This window comes from Salvelinus namaycush, chromosome 13 (genome assembly GCF_016432855.1).
Source record: "Salvelinus namaycush isolate Seneca chromosome 13, SaNama_1.0, whole genome shotgun sequence".
NCBI classification, from domain to species: Eukaryota; Metazoa; Chordata; class Actinopteri; order Salmoniformes; family Salmonidae; genus Salvelinus; species Salvelinus namaycush.
This window is the reverse complement of record NC_052319.1, coordinates 39,784,346-39,800,197: the sequence shown is the minus strand read 5'-3', so window position 1 is coordinate 39,800,197 and position 15,852 is coordinate 39,784,346. Positions and strand designations below refer to the sequence as shown.

Genomic DNA, 15,852 nt, shown 5'->3' with positions numbered 1-15,852 from the left:
GCTACTGTACTTTATGAAGGTCCCTACTATCTAATTGGCAAAGTGTTAGATTATTTGGTTCGTTGATTCCTGGACTTGCGAAATGTCAGACCCACCATCTCACATGAGCTTGGTCATTGACGCATAGAGTATTTTTCTGTTTCGCTTGTTTGTTATCTTTCAACGTAAAACACGTAGAGCCTTATCTGAGATATCAGGTGAAGATGATAAGACCATGACAGAGGGAGAGGCAGTGGGGACATTTCTCCCAGGCAGGGAGTCAGTGGAAGACTGAATTGGACCTGATAAACCAGGATTGGGAGATTACCTCGGGCAGATGTAGTGAAGGGATTTCAGCAACCGACTACAACCGACAGCAACTGACAAGCTGGAGCGAAAGTTTGATTTATTACTTGCCAAAGCCTTGAGCCTAAAGACCGAAGACATTGTAGAGCGGTTGTGCTGAAGGCAATCCCCATTGAATCCTAACTCAGGCCGAATGCAGACGAATTGGATAAGTTATTGGGCGAAGCACTGATACAAAATGTATCTGTTATTGCATCTATAGATGTTCCTAAAGGATGAAGAGAAACTGTCTATGCAACACTGATTTAAAATGCATGGGTTTCATTGTACGCTTTAAGAAAATTAAGCAAGTGTTGTAAAGTTTTGGTCCCATGTTTCATGAGCTGAAATAAAAAATCCCAGACATTTTCCTTACGCACAAAAAGCTTATTTCTCTCAAATGTTGTGCACAAATTTGTTTACATCCCTGTTAGTGAGCATTTCTCCTTTGCCAAGATAATCCATCCACCTGACAGGTGTGGCATATCAAGAAGCTGATTAAATAGCATGATCATTACACATTGTGCTTGGGACAATAAAAGGCCACTCTATATGGTGCAGTTTTGTCACACAACACAATGCCACAGATGTCTCAAGTTTTGAGAGAGCGTGCAATTGGCATGCTGACTTGGTAAATATTCACCTTCGATGGCTACTAGCTCGTTGGAGCAGTGTGCCCTTCAGAGATGAATCCCGGTTTCGACTGTACCGGGCAGATGTCGTGTGGGCGAGTGGTTTGCTGATGTCAACATTGTGAACAGAGTGCCCCATGGTGGCGGTGGGGTTATGGTATGGGCAGGCATAAGCTGTGGGCAACGAACACAATTGCATTTTATTGATGCCAATTTTAATGCACAGAGATACCATGAGGAGATCCTGAGGTCCATTGTCATGCCATTCATCCGCTGTATCAGCATGATAATGCACAGCCCCATGTTACAAGGATCTGTACACAATTCCTGGAAGCTGAAAATGTCCTAGTTCTTCCATGGCCTGCGTACTCACCGAACATGTCACCCACTGAGCATGTTTGGGATGCTCTGGACCGACATGTATGACAGTGAGTTCCAATTCCCGCCAAAATCCAGCAACTTCACACAGCCATTGCAGAGGCATGGGACAACATTCCACATGCCACAATCAACAGCCTGATCAACTCTATGTGAAGGAGATGTGTCGCGCTGAATGAGGCAAATGGTGGTCACACCAGACACTGACTGGTTTTCTGATCCACGCCCCTACTTTTTTTTAAGCTATCTGTGACCAACAGATGCATATCTGTATTTCCAGTCATGTGAAATTCATAGATTAGGACCAAAATAATGTATTTGTATTGACTGATTTCATTATATGATCCTTAACTCAGTAAAATCTTTGAAATTGTTGCATGTTGCATTTATATTTGTGTTCAGTGTATAAGTGGTAACGGTATACTCCATGTAGAAAACACACTTTACCCAGATTCCTTGGATCTGTTTTTTGGATCTGGTTTGGAAGTGCCTGATGCATATTTGATCTCTAATGTGAACCACGGGATGCTTGCGATTATGAGGTCATCATTAGTCTCTTCTGAAAGGTATCCTCTAGTTTGTGTGAGAGATTGTCTCAAGGAGCAATGCCTTATGTTCTGTCATCACCATTATGTATCAATTTCCCAGTTTCATTCTGTGTCATCCTACTTTTCTAATATTCTGATTCATAGTTAAATGGTGGTTACCAATCTATTTATGTTCCTCTCTCAACAGTACAGGGAAAGCATCACTATACTCCTAAATCTTGTGAATTAATCTTTCATTGGTTGTGACCGTAGCCTGTTGCTCTGGTCCATATGAACTGATTTGACAGATTGGAACCCAGGCTTTTGCATGTCGACGAGTCAAAGTTCTCTCTTTTGTCCACTGTCCTTAAGGCCACGCTCTGATTAACACTGACACTTTTTTAGGCTTTGATTGCACAGACAAGGATGATGTGCCCTTTACTTTCTAAACTCCCGTTACACTGATCCCACCCAAATCTGCCTACCTGATGACTCGGGTGAACATTAGGTCACGTAAATAAATTGTGGTGACAGTTCACTTGAACCCTCTGTCATGAGGGACATAATCGCTGACTCGTGTTAATCTCTGAAGACCGTAACTTGTCGACAGTAAGACTCACTTCTTCAACCACATGATTTATTGTTTTGATAACAGTGACTAACTTGGACTTGGAACTAGTTGGAACAATCACTTGGACACACCTACTGTAAGCCAATGCAATTTGTCTTATTCAACCTATCCAGTGGCGACCCGTCATTCAGGGCAGAGCCCAACCTGTTTTGCAATATATATATATATATATATATATATATATATATATATATATATATATATATATATATATATATATTACACAGTACCAGTCATAAGTTTGGACACACCTACTCATTCAAGGGTTTTTCTTTATTTGTACTATTTTGTACATTGTAGAATAATAGTGAAGACATGATGTGTTGTTGCCTACCATCACCCCCTGGGGGCGTCCCGTCAGGAACTCAAGGATCCAGTTGCAGAGGGAGGTGTTCAGTCCCAGGGTCCTTAGCTTAGTGATGAGCTTGGAGGGCACTATGGCGTTGAACGCTGAGCTATAGTCAGTGAACAGCATTCTCACGTACTGTTCCAGTCAGAAGTTTGGACACACCTACTCATTCAAGGGTTTTTATTTATTTGTACTATTTTGTACATTGTAGAATAATAGTGAAGACATTAAAACTATGGAATAACACATATGGAATCATGTAGTAAACAAAAAAGTGTTAAACAATCAAAATATATTTTAGGTTTTATATTCTTTCAAGTAGCCACCATTTGCCTTGATGACAGCTTTGCACACTCTTGGCATTCTCTCTACCAGCTTCACCTGTAATGCTTTTACAACAGTCTTGAAGGAGTTCCCACATAGGCTGAGCACTTGTTGGCTTCTTTTCCTTAACTCTGCGCTCCAACTCATCCCAAACCATCTCAATTGGGTTGAGGTCGGGTGATTGTGGAGGCCAGGTCATCTGATGCAGCACTCCATCACTCTCCATTTTGGTCAAATAGCCCTTACACAGCCTGGAGGTGTGTTTTGGGTCATTGTCCTGCTGAAAAACAAATTATAGTCCCACTAAGCGCAAACCAGATGGGATTGCATATCGCTGCAGAATGCTGTGGTAGCCATGCTGGTTAATTCAAGGGTGCCTTGAATTCTAAATAAATCACTGACAGTGTCACCAGCAAAGCACACCCACACCATCACACTTCCTCCTCCATGCTTCACGGTGGGAACCACACATGTGGAAATCATCTGTTCACCTACTCTGCATCTCACAAAGACACGGTGGGTTGGAACCAAAAACCAAAGAACAGATTTCCACTGGTCTAATGTCCATTGCTCGTGTTTCTTGAGCCAAGCAAGTCTCTTCTTCTTATTGGTGCCCTTTAGTAGTGGTTTCTTTGCAGTAATTCGACCATGAAGGCCTGATTCACGCGGTTTCCTCTGAACAGCTGATGTTGAGATGTGTCTGTTACTTCAACTCTGTGAAGCATTTATTTGGGCTGCAATCTGAGGTGCCAGTTATCTATAATGAACTTATCCTCTGCAGCAGAGGTCAATTCTGGGTCTTCCATTCCCGTGGCGGTCCTCATGAGAGCAAGTTTCATCATAGCGCTTGATGGTTTTTGCAACTACACTGAAATTTTGCGAATTGACTGACCTTCATGTTTTAAAGTAATGATGGACTGTCGTTTCTCTTTGCTTATTTGAGCTGTTCTTGCCATAATATGCACTTGGTCTTTTACCAAATAGGGCTATCTTCTGTATACCACCCCTACCTTGTCACAACACAACTGATTGATGAAATGCATTCCAGGTGACTACTTCATGAAGCTGGTTGAGAGAATGCCAAGGGTGTGCAAAGCTGTCGTCAAGGCAAATGGTGGCTAATTTAAAGAATCTCAAATACAGTATAAAATATATTTTGATTTATTTAACACTTTTTTGGTTACTACATGATTCCATATGTGTTATTTCATAGTTGTGATGTCTTCACTATTATTGAAGAATGTAGAAAATAGTAAAAATAAAGAAATACCCTGGAATGAGTAGGTGTGTCCAACCTTTAGACTGATATATATATATATATATATATATATATATATATATACACTGCTCAAAAAAATAAAGGGAACACTTAAACAACACAATGTAACTCCAAGTCAATCACACTTCTGTGAAATCAAACTGTCCACTTAGGAAGCAACACTGATTGACAATAAATTTCACATGCTGTTGTGCAAATGGAATAGACAAAAGGTGGAAATTATAGGCAATTAGTAAGACACCCCCAAAAAAGGAATGGTTCTGCAGGTGATGACCACACACCACTTCTCAGTTCCTATGCTTCCTGGCTGATGTTTTGGTCACTTTTGAATGGTGGCGGTGCTTTCACTCTAGTGGTAGCATGAGACGGAGTCTACAACCCACACAAGTGGCTCAGGTAGTGCAGTTCATCCAGGATGGCACATCAATGCGAGCTGTGGCAAAAAGGTTTGCTGTGTCTGTCAGCGTAGTGTCCAGAGCATGGAGGTGCTACCAGGAGACAGGCCAGTACATCAGGAGACGTGGAGGAGGCCGTAGGAGGGCAACAACCCAGCAGCAGGAGCGCTACCTCCACCTTTGTGCAAGGAGGTGCACTGCCAGAGCCTTGCAAAATGACCTCCAGCAGGCCACAAATGTGCATGTGTCTGCTCAAACGGTCAGAAACAGACTCCATGAGGGTGGTATGAGGGCCCGACGTCCACAGGTGGGGGTTGTGCTTACAGCCCAACACCGTGCAGGACGTTTGGCATTTGCCAGAGAACACCAAGATTGGCAAATTCGCCACTGGCGCCCTGTGCTCTTCACAGATGAAAGCAGGTTCACACTGAGCACATGAGCACATGTGACAGACGTGACAGAGTCTGGAGACGCCGTGGAGAATGTTCTGCTGCCTGCAACATCCTCCAGCATGACCGGTTTGGCGGTGGGTCAGTCATGGTGTGGGGTGGCATTTCTTTGTGGGGCCGCACAGCCCTCCATGTGCTCGCCAGAGGTAGCCTGACTGCCATTAGGTACCGAGATGAGATCCTCAGACCCCTTGTGAGACCATATGCTGACACATGCACATTTGTGGCCTGCTGGAGGTCATTTTGCAGGGCTCTGGCAGTGCACCTCCTTGCACAAAGGCGGAGGTAGCGGTCCTGCTGCTGGGTTGTTGACCTCCTACGGCCTCCTCCACGTCTCCTGATGTACTGGCCTGTGTCCTGGTAGCGCCTCCATGCTCTGGACACTACGCTGACAGACACAGCAAACCTTTTTGCCACAGCTCGCATTGATGTGCCATCCTGGATGAACTGCACTACCTGAGCCACTTGTGTGGGTTGTAGACTCCGTCTCATGCTACCACTAGAGTGAAAGCACCGCCAGCATTCAAAAGTGACCAAAACATCAGCCAGGAAGCATAGGAACTGAGAAGTGGTGTGTGGTCACCACCTGCAGAACCATTCCTTTTTTGGGGGTGTCTTACTAATTGCCTATAATTTCCACATTTTGTCTATTCCATTTGCACAACAGCATGTGAAATTTATTGTCAATCAGTGTTGCTTCCTAAGTGGACAGTTTGATTTCACAGAAGTGTGATTGACTTGGAGTTACATTGTGTTGTTTAAGTGTTCGCTTTATTTTTTTGAGCAGTGTATATAATTTGTTTTGGCTGTTTTGTGTGTTATTTTGGCATTAATATGTGTCACATATCAGTTTGCAAACAATGTAAAAAAATATATATAGAATTGAGTTAATAAAGCCACATGCGAACATTGTCTCTTTTTTGCTTGCTTGAGTAAATGCAGGTGTTTCAGCCTAGCTCAATGCTTTCTGTGTTAGTGGTGGTGCAGCCAGCGGGAAAATACGGAGCGTAGGGGTTGGTAATGTTCTCTAGTTGCGGCGTGATTGTCTCAGTGTTCTTTCAGTCATGGGGGCACTACGTCACCACAAAATATATGGGTAGAGCTCGGAAATTCAAGCCCCTTGTGTGCTGCCATGGAGTTACATTAGAAGTGCCCATCCAAGAAGGCTCAAGGTCACTGGACACAGATAAAGTGACGTAAAATCACGTTATATCTACAGTAGCTTTGATTGGACTGATCATGTCAACATCATACTTTCAAAATCTTAGCCAGCAAGCTAGCAGTCATCATCATGAATCAAGCTGACAATCTACTGGCAAATCCTTTTCAGTCCTTGTCATATGAAGAGAAATAATGAAGAGAAATTATAGATAAAACGTATCAATGCTCATCGGCCATTGGACATAAACATTACACAACAAGTTGGAAATCGCAAATTCAACATTGAGTGGTTTGGAAGGCATCAGTGGCTAACTGCAAGCATTGCAAAGCAATCACTAGCCTCCTTCCTATTCAGTGGAGTGGGTGTGTTGTCCAAGTCTGGGTTTAAAGGTCTCTTTGCCAAGCTTAAAAGGGTAAACATTGGCCATGCTGTCAATCAAGCATTACTTCTGGCCCGCTCAAAACAACTGGGAAATCTCAGTCTTTAGTGAGTTCAAGACAACTGGGAACTCTGGAAAAATTGAGCTCCGATTGGGAAAATACGTTTTGAATGGACATCCAACTCGGAATTGCAAGTCGGGAACTCGGGCATCTTTCTAGAGCTCCGACCTGAATTTCACTGACATCATCATGATTCGACCTTGTTCATATTACATAATTTATGCTGCTGCATAAATTATGTAATATGCCAGGGAGACATGTATACTGTAGCTAAGAAAGTAATACTAAGTGTATGTTGTGTAGTAAGCTTTTAGCAGCCCATGTGCCTCACCCTGATAATTTGTTCAATTTTCCCCTAATAATTTAGCCTACAGTTCTGACTTGGTGGTGCACATGTAGCCTATAGCCTGTTTTAGAGAAATGTAATCATTGAATATTGAAAGAGCTTTCATTGTCTGCTTACATTCCCCCTTTATTTATCCTATCGTTCTGACTTGGTGTATACGGGGAATACTGTAAGATCGGCCCATGTTCTGAATTCTGTCGCTGTACATTTCAAAAGTGCTGAACAAATAGTTATTTTGACCAGGTCCGTCCTAGCTTGCTCATTAATGTCTTAATCGACATTACGGATTGCCTCTTATCCGCTTGTTGTCCCCTTATGCCATAGTTTGTACATCTCAATTGTCAGTAGTAACCACAGCTTAAGCAATCAGCCATATCAGCTATGGCATTAAATGAGGCTGAATGAACTGTTTTGCTGGCAGACAAGGCTCCGCTGATCGCCAGGTGTAGCAGAGGTAAGGTGTTGGGACTGCTGTTGGGACTCTGCTGGTGGGACAGCTTTATGTACACCGTAACAGTTTGTGGGCACCGTTTGTCACCGTTATAGTGCAATTAATGTATTGCTTAGTGTTGTGTTTTGGCTTTGCTGGCATGTATTCCACATTTTTGGGGGGGGAGTTTGCCCCATGAAGATTTACATGCTAAAATCGGCACTGATCCTGTTATATTATGGGATTATAATTTGGTATGCCCTCACGTTGTTGATATTGAATGATGTTTGCTGCCTTCCCCTTGACATTCCCCTAAACAAGCCCTACTTGGGGCAACCTGCCCATATTCTGCATTACCGAAGAGCTTGGCACACCACCAGCGTTGAGTAATTCAGCCCATTATCCAAATTGAGGTGTGTGGAGGCTGAGTCTTGGCGAAGCAGAACCTGCCTGCGGGGCCCAAAAAAATGCAGCTGCCAGAGGAAATGTTAAGCGCCCAAAATGTGTCAGTACATTTGGTGCCAGACTCTACAGTACATATTTTGGGAGTAACCTGAAAATGCTGATCTATTGGTTGGCGCCAACCAGGTTTTTGTTGATGTATTCTGGGAAGATTCATATTAATAGCTCCAACTCATTGGTCCATTCTTGAGATGCAGAATAACGTTTGGAGAGGGAGGGAGGAGAATAACTTTTGGAGAGAGAGGGAGGTTTGGAAGCGAAGGAGTGAGAAGTGTACTGAAAAAATTAAATGATGCACTGTCAAGTGTCACTTCCAATTTATTATAATATTTTTTTTTACTATTGATAGTTATATTAGGTATAACACATCAATTTATTTACAGTTACTGTGCACCAAGGCTAACTTTTTTCAAGATCAAAGATCATCCTTTTATGAGCAACTACAAGTTTGTTTTTAGTTTCCAGTGTTGAATTTGAGCCCACATCCTCTGCTTGAGGCAACAGGGTTGTCTCTAGGAGTGTTGTTTTTGGATGGCCAACATGAGCAAGGCTGGACAATAAGTAATGGAAGAACACATTGACTGTGGTACAGTACTTCTGTTGACCTCAAGGGGGGGGGGGGGGTCAAATCAATAGGAACATCCTGTTTTCTTTTTCCTCCAGACTTATTACACATCTTCCAATAAACGAGGTGTTTTCCCAGTGCACACTTAAAGCAAGTTCAGTGGAACAGATGAGCAGTCACTTTTTCCTTGTCTTTTCATACATCTTAGGACTGAACAGCGAAGTGACTGCTGCTGCTCTCAGGGTGGTGTGGGTTTTTGAGGGAAAGACAAACAATAGGAACATTATTGCCCCTTTAGGGAGGCTAAGCACAGATACATGTTTACAAAGAGGGCCTAGCGGTACAGAGACGGAGACAGCATGTGGATTGCCTGTCTGTAATTACCCCTGCATGGGCACTCCTCTCTGCTTATCTGCCCGGACAGAGGATTGTATACAATATCTGTAGCCATGCTCAGAAAACATTTAATCGCCCCTGCAAAAGCAAACTGCTATAAGCCCAGCGGCAGGCTGGCAGGCGAGAGGGTATTTGTAAAGATGGCTGTCTTGCTGTGGGCTGGCTGGGGCCTGGGCAGCATGTTGGGGCTGTGGAGTCCGGAGGTGTTGCTGGGCTGGAAGTACTGAGGATGCCATTCGGCAGGTAATACCACAGCATTCAATAGTTGTCAGGTTGTATGCCATCAAAACAACCCTCCCCAACAAAGTGTCACACAGCGAATTACTGTTTACCATGATTATATATTGGCTATCGAGATTGATTGTCACATTGCGGTTGTTTATATCATCTTATATGCGGCTGTATATGATGAAAGGTCCACATCAAGTTAACTGTATGTATCACATAGTACATACTGTAAGTAACTATCTACAGCATAACCACAGGGACCAACTAACCTAATCTACAGTCTGGAAAAGGAAAACCCAGTCCCTCTTGGCAGATCCGGAAGATCAGGATGTTGAAGGTTAAGTGATCCACCCAATGGGAAGGAGGCTGTCACTCAAACCCACCCCCCACCCCACCATCTGCAGAGCCCCAGCCCTCATCAGACAGAGATTATGCTCCTCACAGTGTGATCTGAAGGGACTTTCACAGCAGGCTGAATCCAGACCACGACTGCCCAGAACACAACAGGAGGGGGACTGTTTGCACATATTTGCAACACTGTATATAGACATATGACATTTGAAATGTCTTTATTCTTTTGGAACTTTTGTGAGTGTATTGTTTACTGTTCATTTTTGTTTATTTCACTTTTGTTTATTATCTACTTCACTTGCTTTGGCAACGTAAACATATGTTTCCCATGCCATTAATGCCCCTTAAATGTAATTTAATTGAGAGAGAGAGAGACACAGAGAGAGAGACACAGAGAGAGAGACACAGAGAGAGACACAGAGAGAGACAGAGACACAGAGAGACACACAGAGAGAGACAGAGACACAGAGAGAGACACAGAGAGAGACACAGAGAGAGAGACACAGAGAGAGACACACAGAGAGAGACAGAGACACAGAGAGAGACACAGAGAGACAGAGAGACACAGAGACACAGAGAGAGACAGAGAGAGACAGAGAGACAGAGAGAGAGACAGAGAGAGAGAGACACAGAGAGAGACAGAGACAGAGAGAGACACAGAGAGAGACACAGAGAGAGACAGAGACAGAGAGAGAGACACAGAGAGAGACAGAGACAGAGAGAAGCAAACTGATGGTGATTTAACATCTTGGCTGCTTGCTGTGAAGATGCTACAGTATTTTGATACTATCCCAAGTCATCTGTTCCCACGTCTTGTAGAGCACATGTGGTATGCAATGTAAAACGTGTGTTTGGTGGAATGCATTTACAGTATAAAGCACTGCTAAAGCCACAGCTACATTTTTGAGAGTTTTATTTTTGTTGTTGAGTCTGAGTGGGGGCATATGTTACTAAGTAGAGCAGATCAGAATTCTGAACATGTTGAATTCTATTCAGGATTGTTATGAGTGACCAGCAGCAAGGCTGTAAGGTCGAACCATTTATACAGACTCCCCCACAACCAATATCTACACACAACCATTAAAATCATTTGGAATGTACGTACCAGAGAGATGTTCTTACCTAGTCCAAAGCCTCAGGTTAAAGCGTTGACCTAAATTACACCAGAACATTTCCATGAATTCTGTGAATCTTTGCATGGCAGTATGCTAACTTTGGCTTTCTTCTCTCCATAGCAGATGGAGCCCAGCCTGAGCTCTTCATTTTCCACCAGTCGTGCGCCCTGAAGAAGGACGAAGGGCCCTGCAAGGCATTAAAGGAGCGTTTCTACTTCGACATTGACACGGGCCGCTGTGAGGCCTTCGAGTTCGGCGGCTGCAGAGGCAACGCCAACAATTTTGAGACCTTGGAGGCGTGTGAGGAAATGTGCCTGGTGTCTGGTGAGTTTTTGGCACCTTTCTCTGATTTCTCTGCAGGTCAAATGTAAAAATGTGCCTCTGTTGATGTGTGAAGAATTATTCATTTTTGTACCAAGTATCATTCTGTGTATTCAGAAAGACTCTTATTTTATTTAGACAGATGAAGCAAGCACACACATGTTCTCCAGGAAATGTGCAGTATCTTTTGTAGATTTTATTTCCTTTACTAGGAATGATAAGATGTTCCCTGGTAAACCAATTCACTGATTACTATGTTGTTGGTTTCCGTCCTTTTCAAAACAATTATCCGCCATGTTGCCAAAATATGAAAATAGATTAGACACTGAGTACGCTTGCATGCATACAATAATGTGATTATTGTTGATAGTCAGGTTAACATAATAGTTTGATTAAAACGATTACATGCTTTGCAAGAAGAACGATTTCCCTAATAAGCCTGTTTCCATGGACTCATCTGAGATCAGATGGCACTCTGATAAATGCAGAAATTACCAATCAAAATAAAAGTTCTACCGTCTTGTTTTTGTGAAAACTATTTGATTCTATTTCTAAGATGCATAGTAAAAAAAAAATCCAAACACACTTCACTCACACATAAGAGGTCCTCGCACATGCACAGATCAAATACACCCCTGGAATAATTCAAACAATTGCTCAGAAAACCAGGTGTTTTAATCGGCTTATGCTTACTTGGATTTTGAGGCCGATTTAAGATAAGCAGAGTAAAGTGTTTACGTGACTAATGCCATACTCGGCCTTCTGCCATAATCAGTTTAATATCGAATTAGGATTGTGCATGTAAATTTACTCACTGTTTTTGAGCCAGTAAACACGATGACATCATCGACGTAGTTGGTTTGGCAGCTTTCATTGTAGAAAAGCAGGGAGTTTCCAGTGTTCTATCATATGTTCAAGTCAGCAGTATAGTTTTCGCGCTTTATGGTTTTGTGTGGAATGCTGTCGTTAGACTGTCAGACCAAACTCTCACTCCCAAACACATTCCCAATGCCGTTCTGAGAAAGTTTGGATGTTCCATTCCGAGAAAGTTTGCATATTTCTCTGTCAAACTATCAGCCAAATCTATTGTCAAGCCTGGGACAATGGCGCTGTTGGCTTGATTGGCTATGTGAAAAAGACTGACATCCAGGGTCATTGTCGTTGTAGAAACGATTGGGCTGATAATAATATTATGTGGTACGTGTGTAGCGTCTGAGTTTGTTAGAAGGGACATAAAAGTTAGCTAAATTACAGAAAACAAAGCGAGTTGTTCAATCCACACTGTAATATGTGCACAGCAAAAGTGTGTGTGTGTGTGTGTGTGTGTGTGTGTGTGTGTGTGTGTGGGTGTGGGTGTGGGTGTGGGTGTGGGTGTGGGTGTGGGTGTGTGTGTGGGTGCATGCCTGCAATACATTTGTTAGATATTACTGCATGGTCGGAACTAGAAACACAAGCATTTCGCGACACTCGCATTAACACCTGCTAACCATGTGTATATGACCAATAACATTTGATTTGATTTGATTTTGCATTTTGAGTGTTACCTAAACTGTGGGTGTTATTGAAATGAGATAGAAAAGCAGTATTCATAGATGTCGGATCAATATGAATATATCACAGTGGAGAAACCACGTGTGAAACTCTACTTTGTCTGTAGCTAGAAACACTGCTTTCTTAAAAGTGTAATTTATTACGAATGTATGTCTCGATGTCATTGTGGTACAATGTTGTATCATTGTATGCATTATTCAGTTGACGTATAAGGGAATTGTGGGTGAATTTGCATCCTGCTCGGGCCGGTAACACTTTTATAGTATTGTTTTATTTAACATGCCGACGAAACCAGGCATATTGAATTAAATATGAAAATGATGGTAGTCCTGTGAGGTCAGGGTTAACATCCAAATCAAATCACATTTTATTGGTCACATACACATGGTTAGCAGATGGTATTGCTTCTAGATCCGACAGTGCAGCAGTATCTAACAGGTAATATCTAACAAATTCCACATCAAAACCTAATACACACAATCTAGTAAAGGAATGGGATGAGAATATATAAGTATAAAATATATGGATGAGCAGTGACAGGGCAGCTAAGATGCAATAGATAGTAAAGAATAGATAGTGAAGGACACAGTATACAGTATATACACATGAGATGAGTAATGTGAGATATGTAAACATTCTTAAAGTGGCATTATTAAAGTGACTAGTGTTCCATTTATTAAAGTGGCCAATGACATCAAGTCTGTAGGTAGGCAGCCGCCTCTCTGTGCTAGTGATGGCTGTTTAACAATCTGATGGCCTTGAGATAGAAGCTGTTTTTCAATCTCTCTGTCCCAGCTTTGATGCACCTGTACTGACCTCGCCTTCTGGATGGAAGCGGGGTGAACAGGCATTGGCTCGGGTGGTTATTGTCCTTGATTATCTTTTTTGCCTTCCTGTGTTGTAGGTGTCCTGGAGGGCAGATAGTTTGCCCCCGGTGATGCATTGTGCAGACCGCACCACCCTCTGGAGGGTCTTGTGGTTGTGGGCTGTGCAGTTGCCGTACCAGGCGGTGATACGTCTCGACAGGATGCTCTCAATTGTGCATCTGTAAAAGTTAGTGAGGGTTTTCGGTGACAAGCCACATTTTTTCAGCCTCCTGAGGTTGAAGAGTAGCTGTTGCGCCTTCTTCACCACACTGTCTGTGTGCGTGGACCATTTCAGTTTGTCTGTGATATGAACACTGAGGAACTTAACTTTCCACCTTCTCCACTGCTGTCCAGTTGATGTGGATGGGGGGTGCTCCCTTTGCTGTTTCCTGAAGTCCACTATCATCTCTTGTTTTGCTGACGCTGAGTGAGAGGTTATTATCCTGACACCACACTCCGAGGGCCCTCACCTCCTCCCTGTAGGCTGTCTCGTCATTGTTGGTAATCAAGCCTACCACTGTTGTGTCGTCTGCAAACTTGATGATTGAGTTGGAGATGTGCATGGCCACGTGGTCGTGGGTGAACAGAGAGTACAGGAGGGGGCTGAGAACGCACCCTTATGGGGCCCCTGTGTTGAGGGTCAGTTGAGTGGAGATGTTGTTTCCTACCTTCACCATCAGGGGGCGGCCCGTCAGGAAGTCCAGGACCCAGTTGCACAGGGCATGGTCGAGACCTAGGGTCTCAAGCTTAATGATGAGTTTGGAGGGTACTATGTTGTTGAATGCTGAGCTGGAGTCAATCAACAGCATTCTTACATAGGTATTCCTCTTGTCAAGATTGGAAAGGGCAGTGTGCAGTGTGATGGCGATTGCATCGTTTGTTGACCTATTGGGGCGGTAAGCAAATTGAAGTGGGTCTAGGGTGTCAGGTAGGGTGGAGGTGATATGATCCTTGACTAGTCTCTCAAAGCACTTCATGATGGGAGAAGTGAGTGCTACGGGGCGATAGTCATTTAGTTCAGTTACCTTAGCTTTCTTGGGAACAGGAACAATGGTGGCCATCTTGAAGGATATGGGAACAGCAGACTGGGATAGGGATTGATTAAATATGTCCGTAAACACACCAGTCCACAGTCCACAGTCTTTGGTTGCGGGCTGTGTCGATGCCACTGTATTGTCCTCAAAGCACGCAAATAAGTTCTTTAATTTGTCTGGAAGCAAGACGTCAATGTCCTCGACGGGGCTGGTTTTATTTTTGTAATCCGTGATTGTCTGTAGACCCTGCCACATACGTCTCGTGTTCGAGCCGTTGAATTACGGTGGGTAAGTGGTGGGTTGTGTGCTCGCATCCGAAGCCTCAATAGAAGATCACCCCGGCACCCTCTCTTCCGGCGGCGTTGTTTTGGGTCGGCCTCTGGAATCTGTTCAAATGCCCTGGGAGGTGCAGATAAAGGATCTGCTTTGGGAAAGTTGTATTCCTGGTCATAGTGCTGGTTGTACTGGTAAGTTGACGTCTCTCTGATATCCAATAATTCTTCCCGGTTGTATGTAATAACACTTAAGGTTTTCTGGGCTAGCAATGTAATAAATAATACAGAAAAAAAACAAAAAACTGCACAGTTTCCTAAGGACTAGAAGTTGGTATCTCTATCGGCGCCATCTTGCCATCCTGTTCCACTGAAATGAAGTAGTCATAATTATGTCAAGAGACAATGTCACAATGTGCTTCTATTGCTACCAAACCTCACGTGAAAAGAAGAAAAATAACAAACGAAGAAAAGAAAGTCTATGTAGGAGTCAACAGTCAAGGACACATGAAACACCTCAGATATTGTCATGTTGTCACAATGTGACATTTACTTTACTCTCTTAATACCTGCATGTACTGAATGGGAATAATATGAAGACTGTTGTCATAATGGCTTCTTCGCAGGTTAACAGAAATTCTCAAGGAACATATTTCTCTCTCAAAGTCTTAAAAGGAAAATGTTAAACTAATAGGAACACCATTTCATTAATGACAACTCATTTACCTTTTACCTAATCAATCTGTCTGCTCTCCACCAATTTCTGTAAATTCAGACAATGGATGATGATAATGATGATGATAATGATGATGATAATGGATTTATACAACACTTCTCCAGGTGTTCAAAGCGTTTTATGGGTAAAACTCACTTCATTAAGTAGGCTCAAGGCCTTAGTCATAAAGTCCCACACTGTTCCAAGCTTGTGGCAAGACATTGTCGTCATCTTAAACTGCCAAAGAGGACAAAGAATAATGGAATTACTTTGCGAAGCCCACGGCTCATTTTGTTGGCTGCGAGCTCCG

At 43.0% G+C, this 15,852-nt stretch overlaps 1 protein-coding gene across 1 annotated transcript in view; it reads left to right on the top strand.

Annotated features, from left to right (window-relative positions):
* LOC120058000 (tissue factor pathway inhibitor-like) overlaps positions 1–15,852 on the top strand; it is a 53,396-nt gene that overhangs the window by 29,605 nt on the left and 7,939 nt on the right. Inside the window, exon 2 of the mRNA XM_039006485.1 lies at positions 10,904–11,107. Coding sequence (XP_038862413.1) covers positions 10,904–11,107 — 204 coding nt within the window. The remainder of the gene's footprint in view (positions 1–10,903; positions 11,108–15,852) is intronic.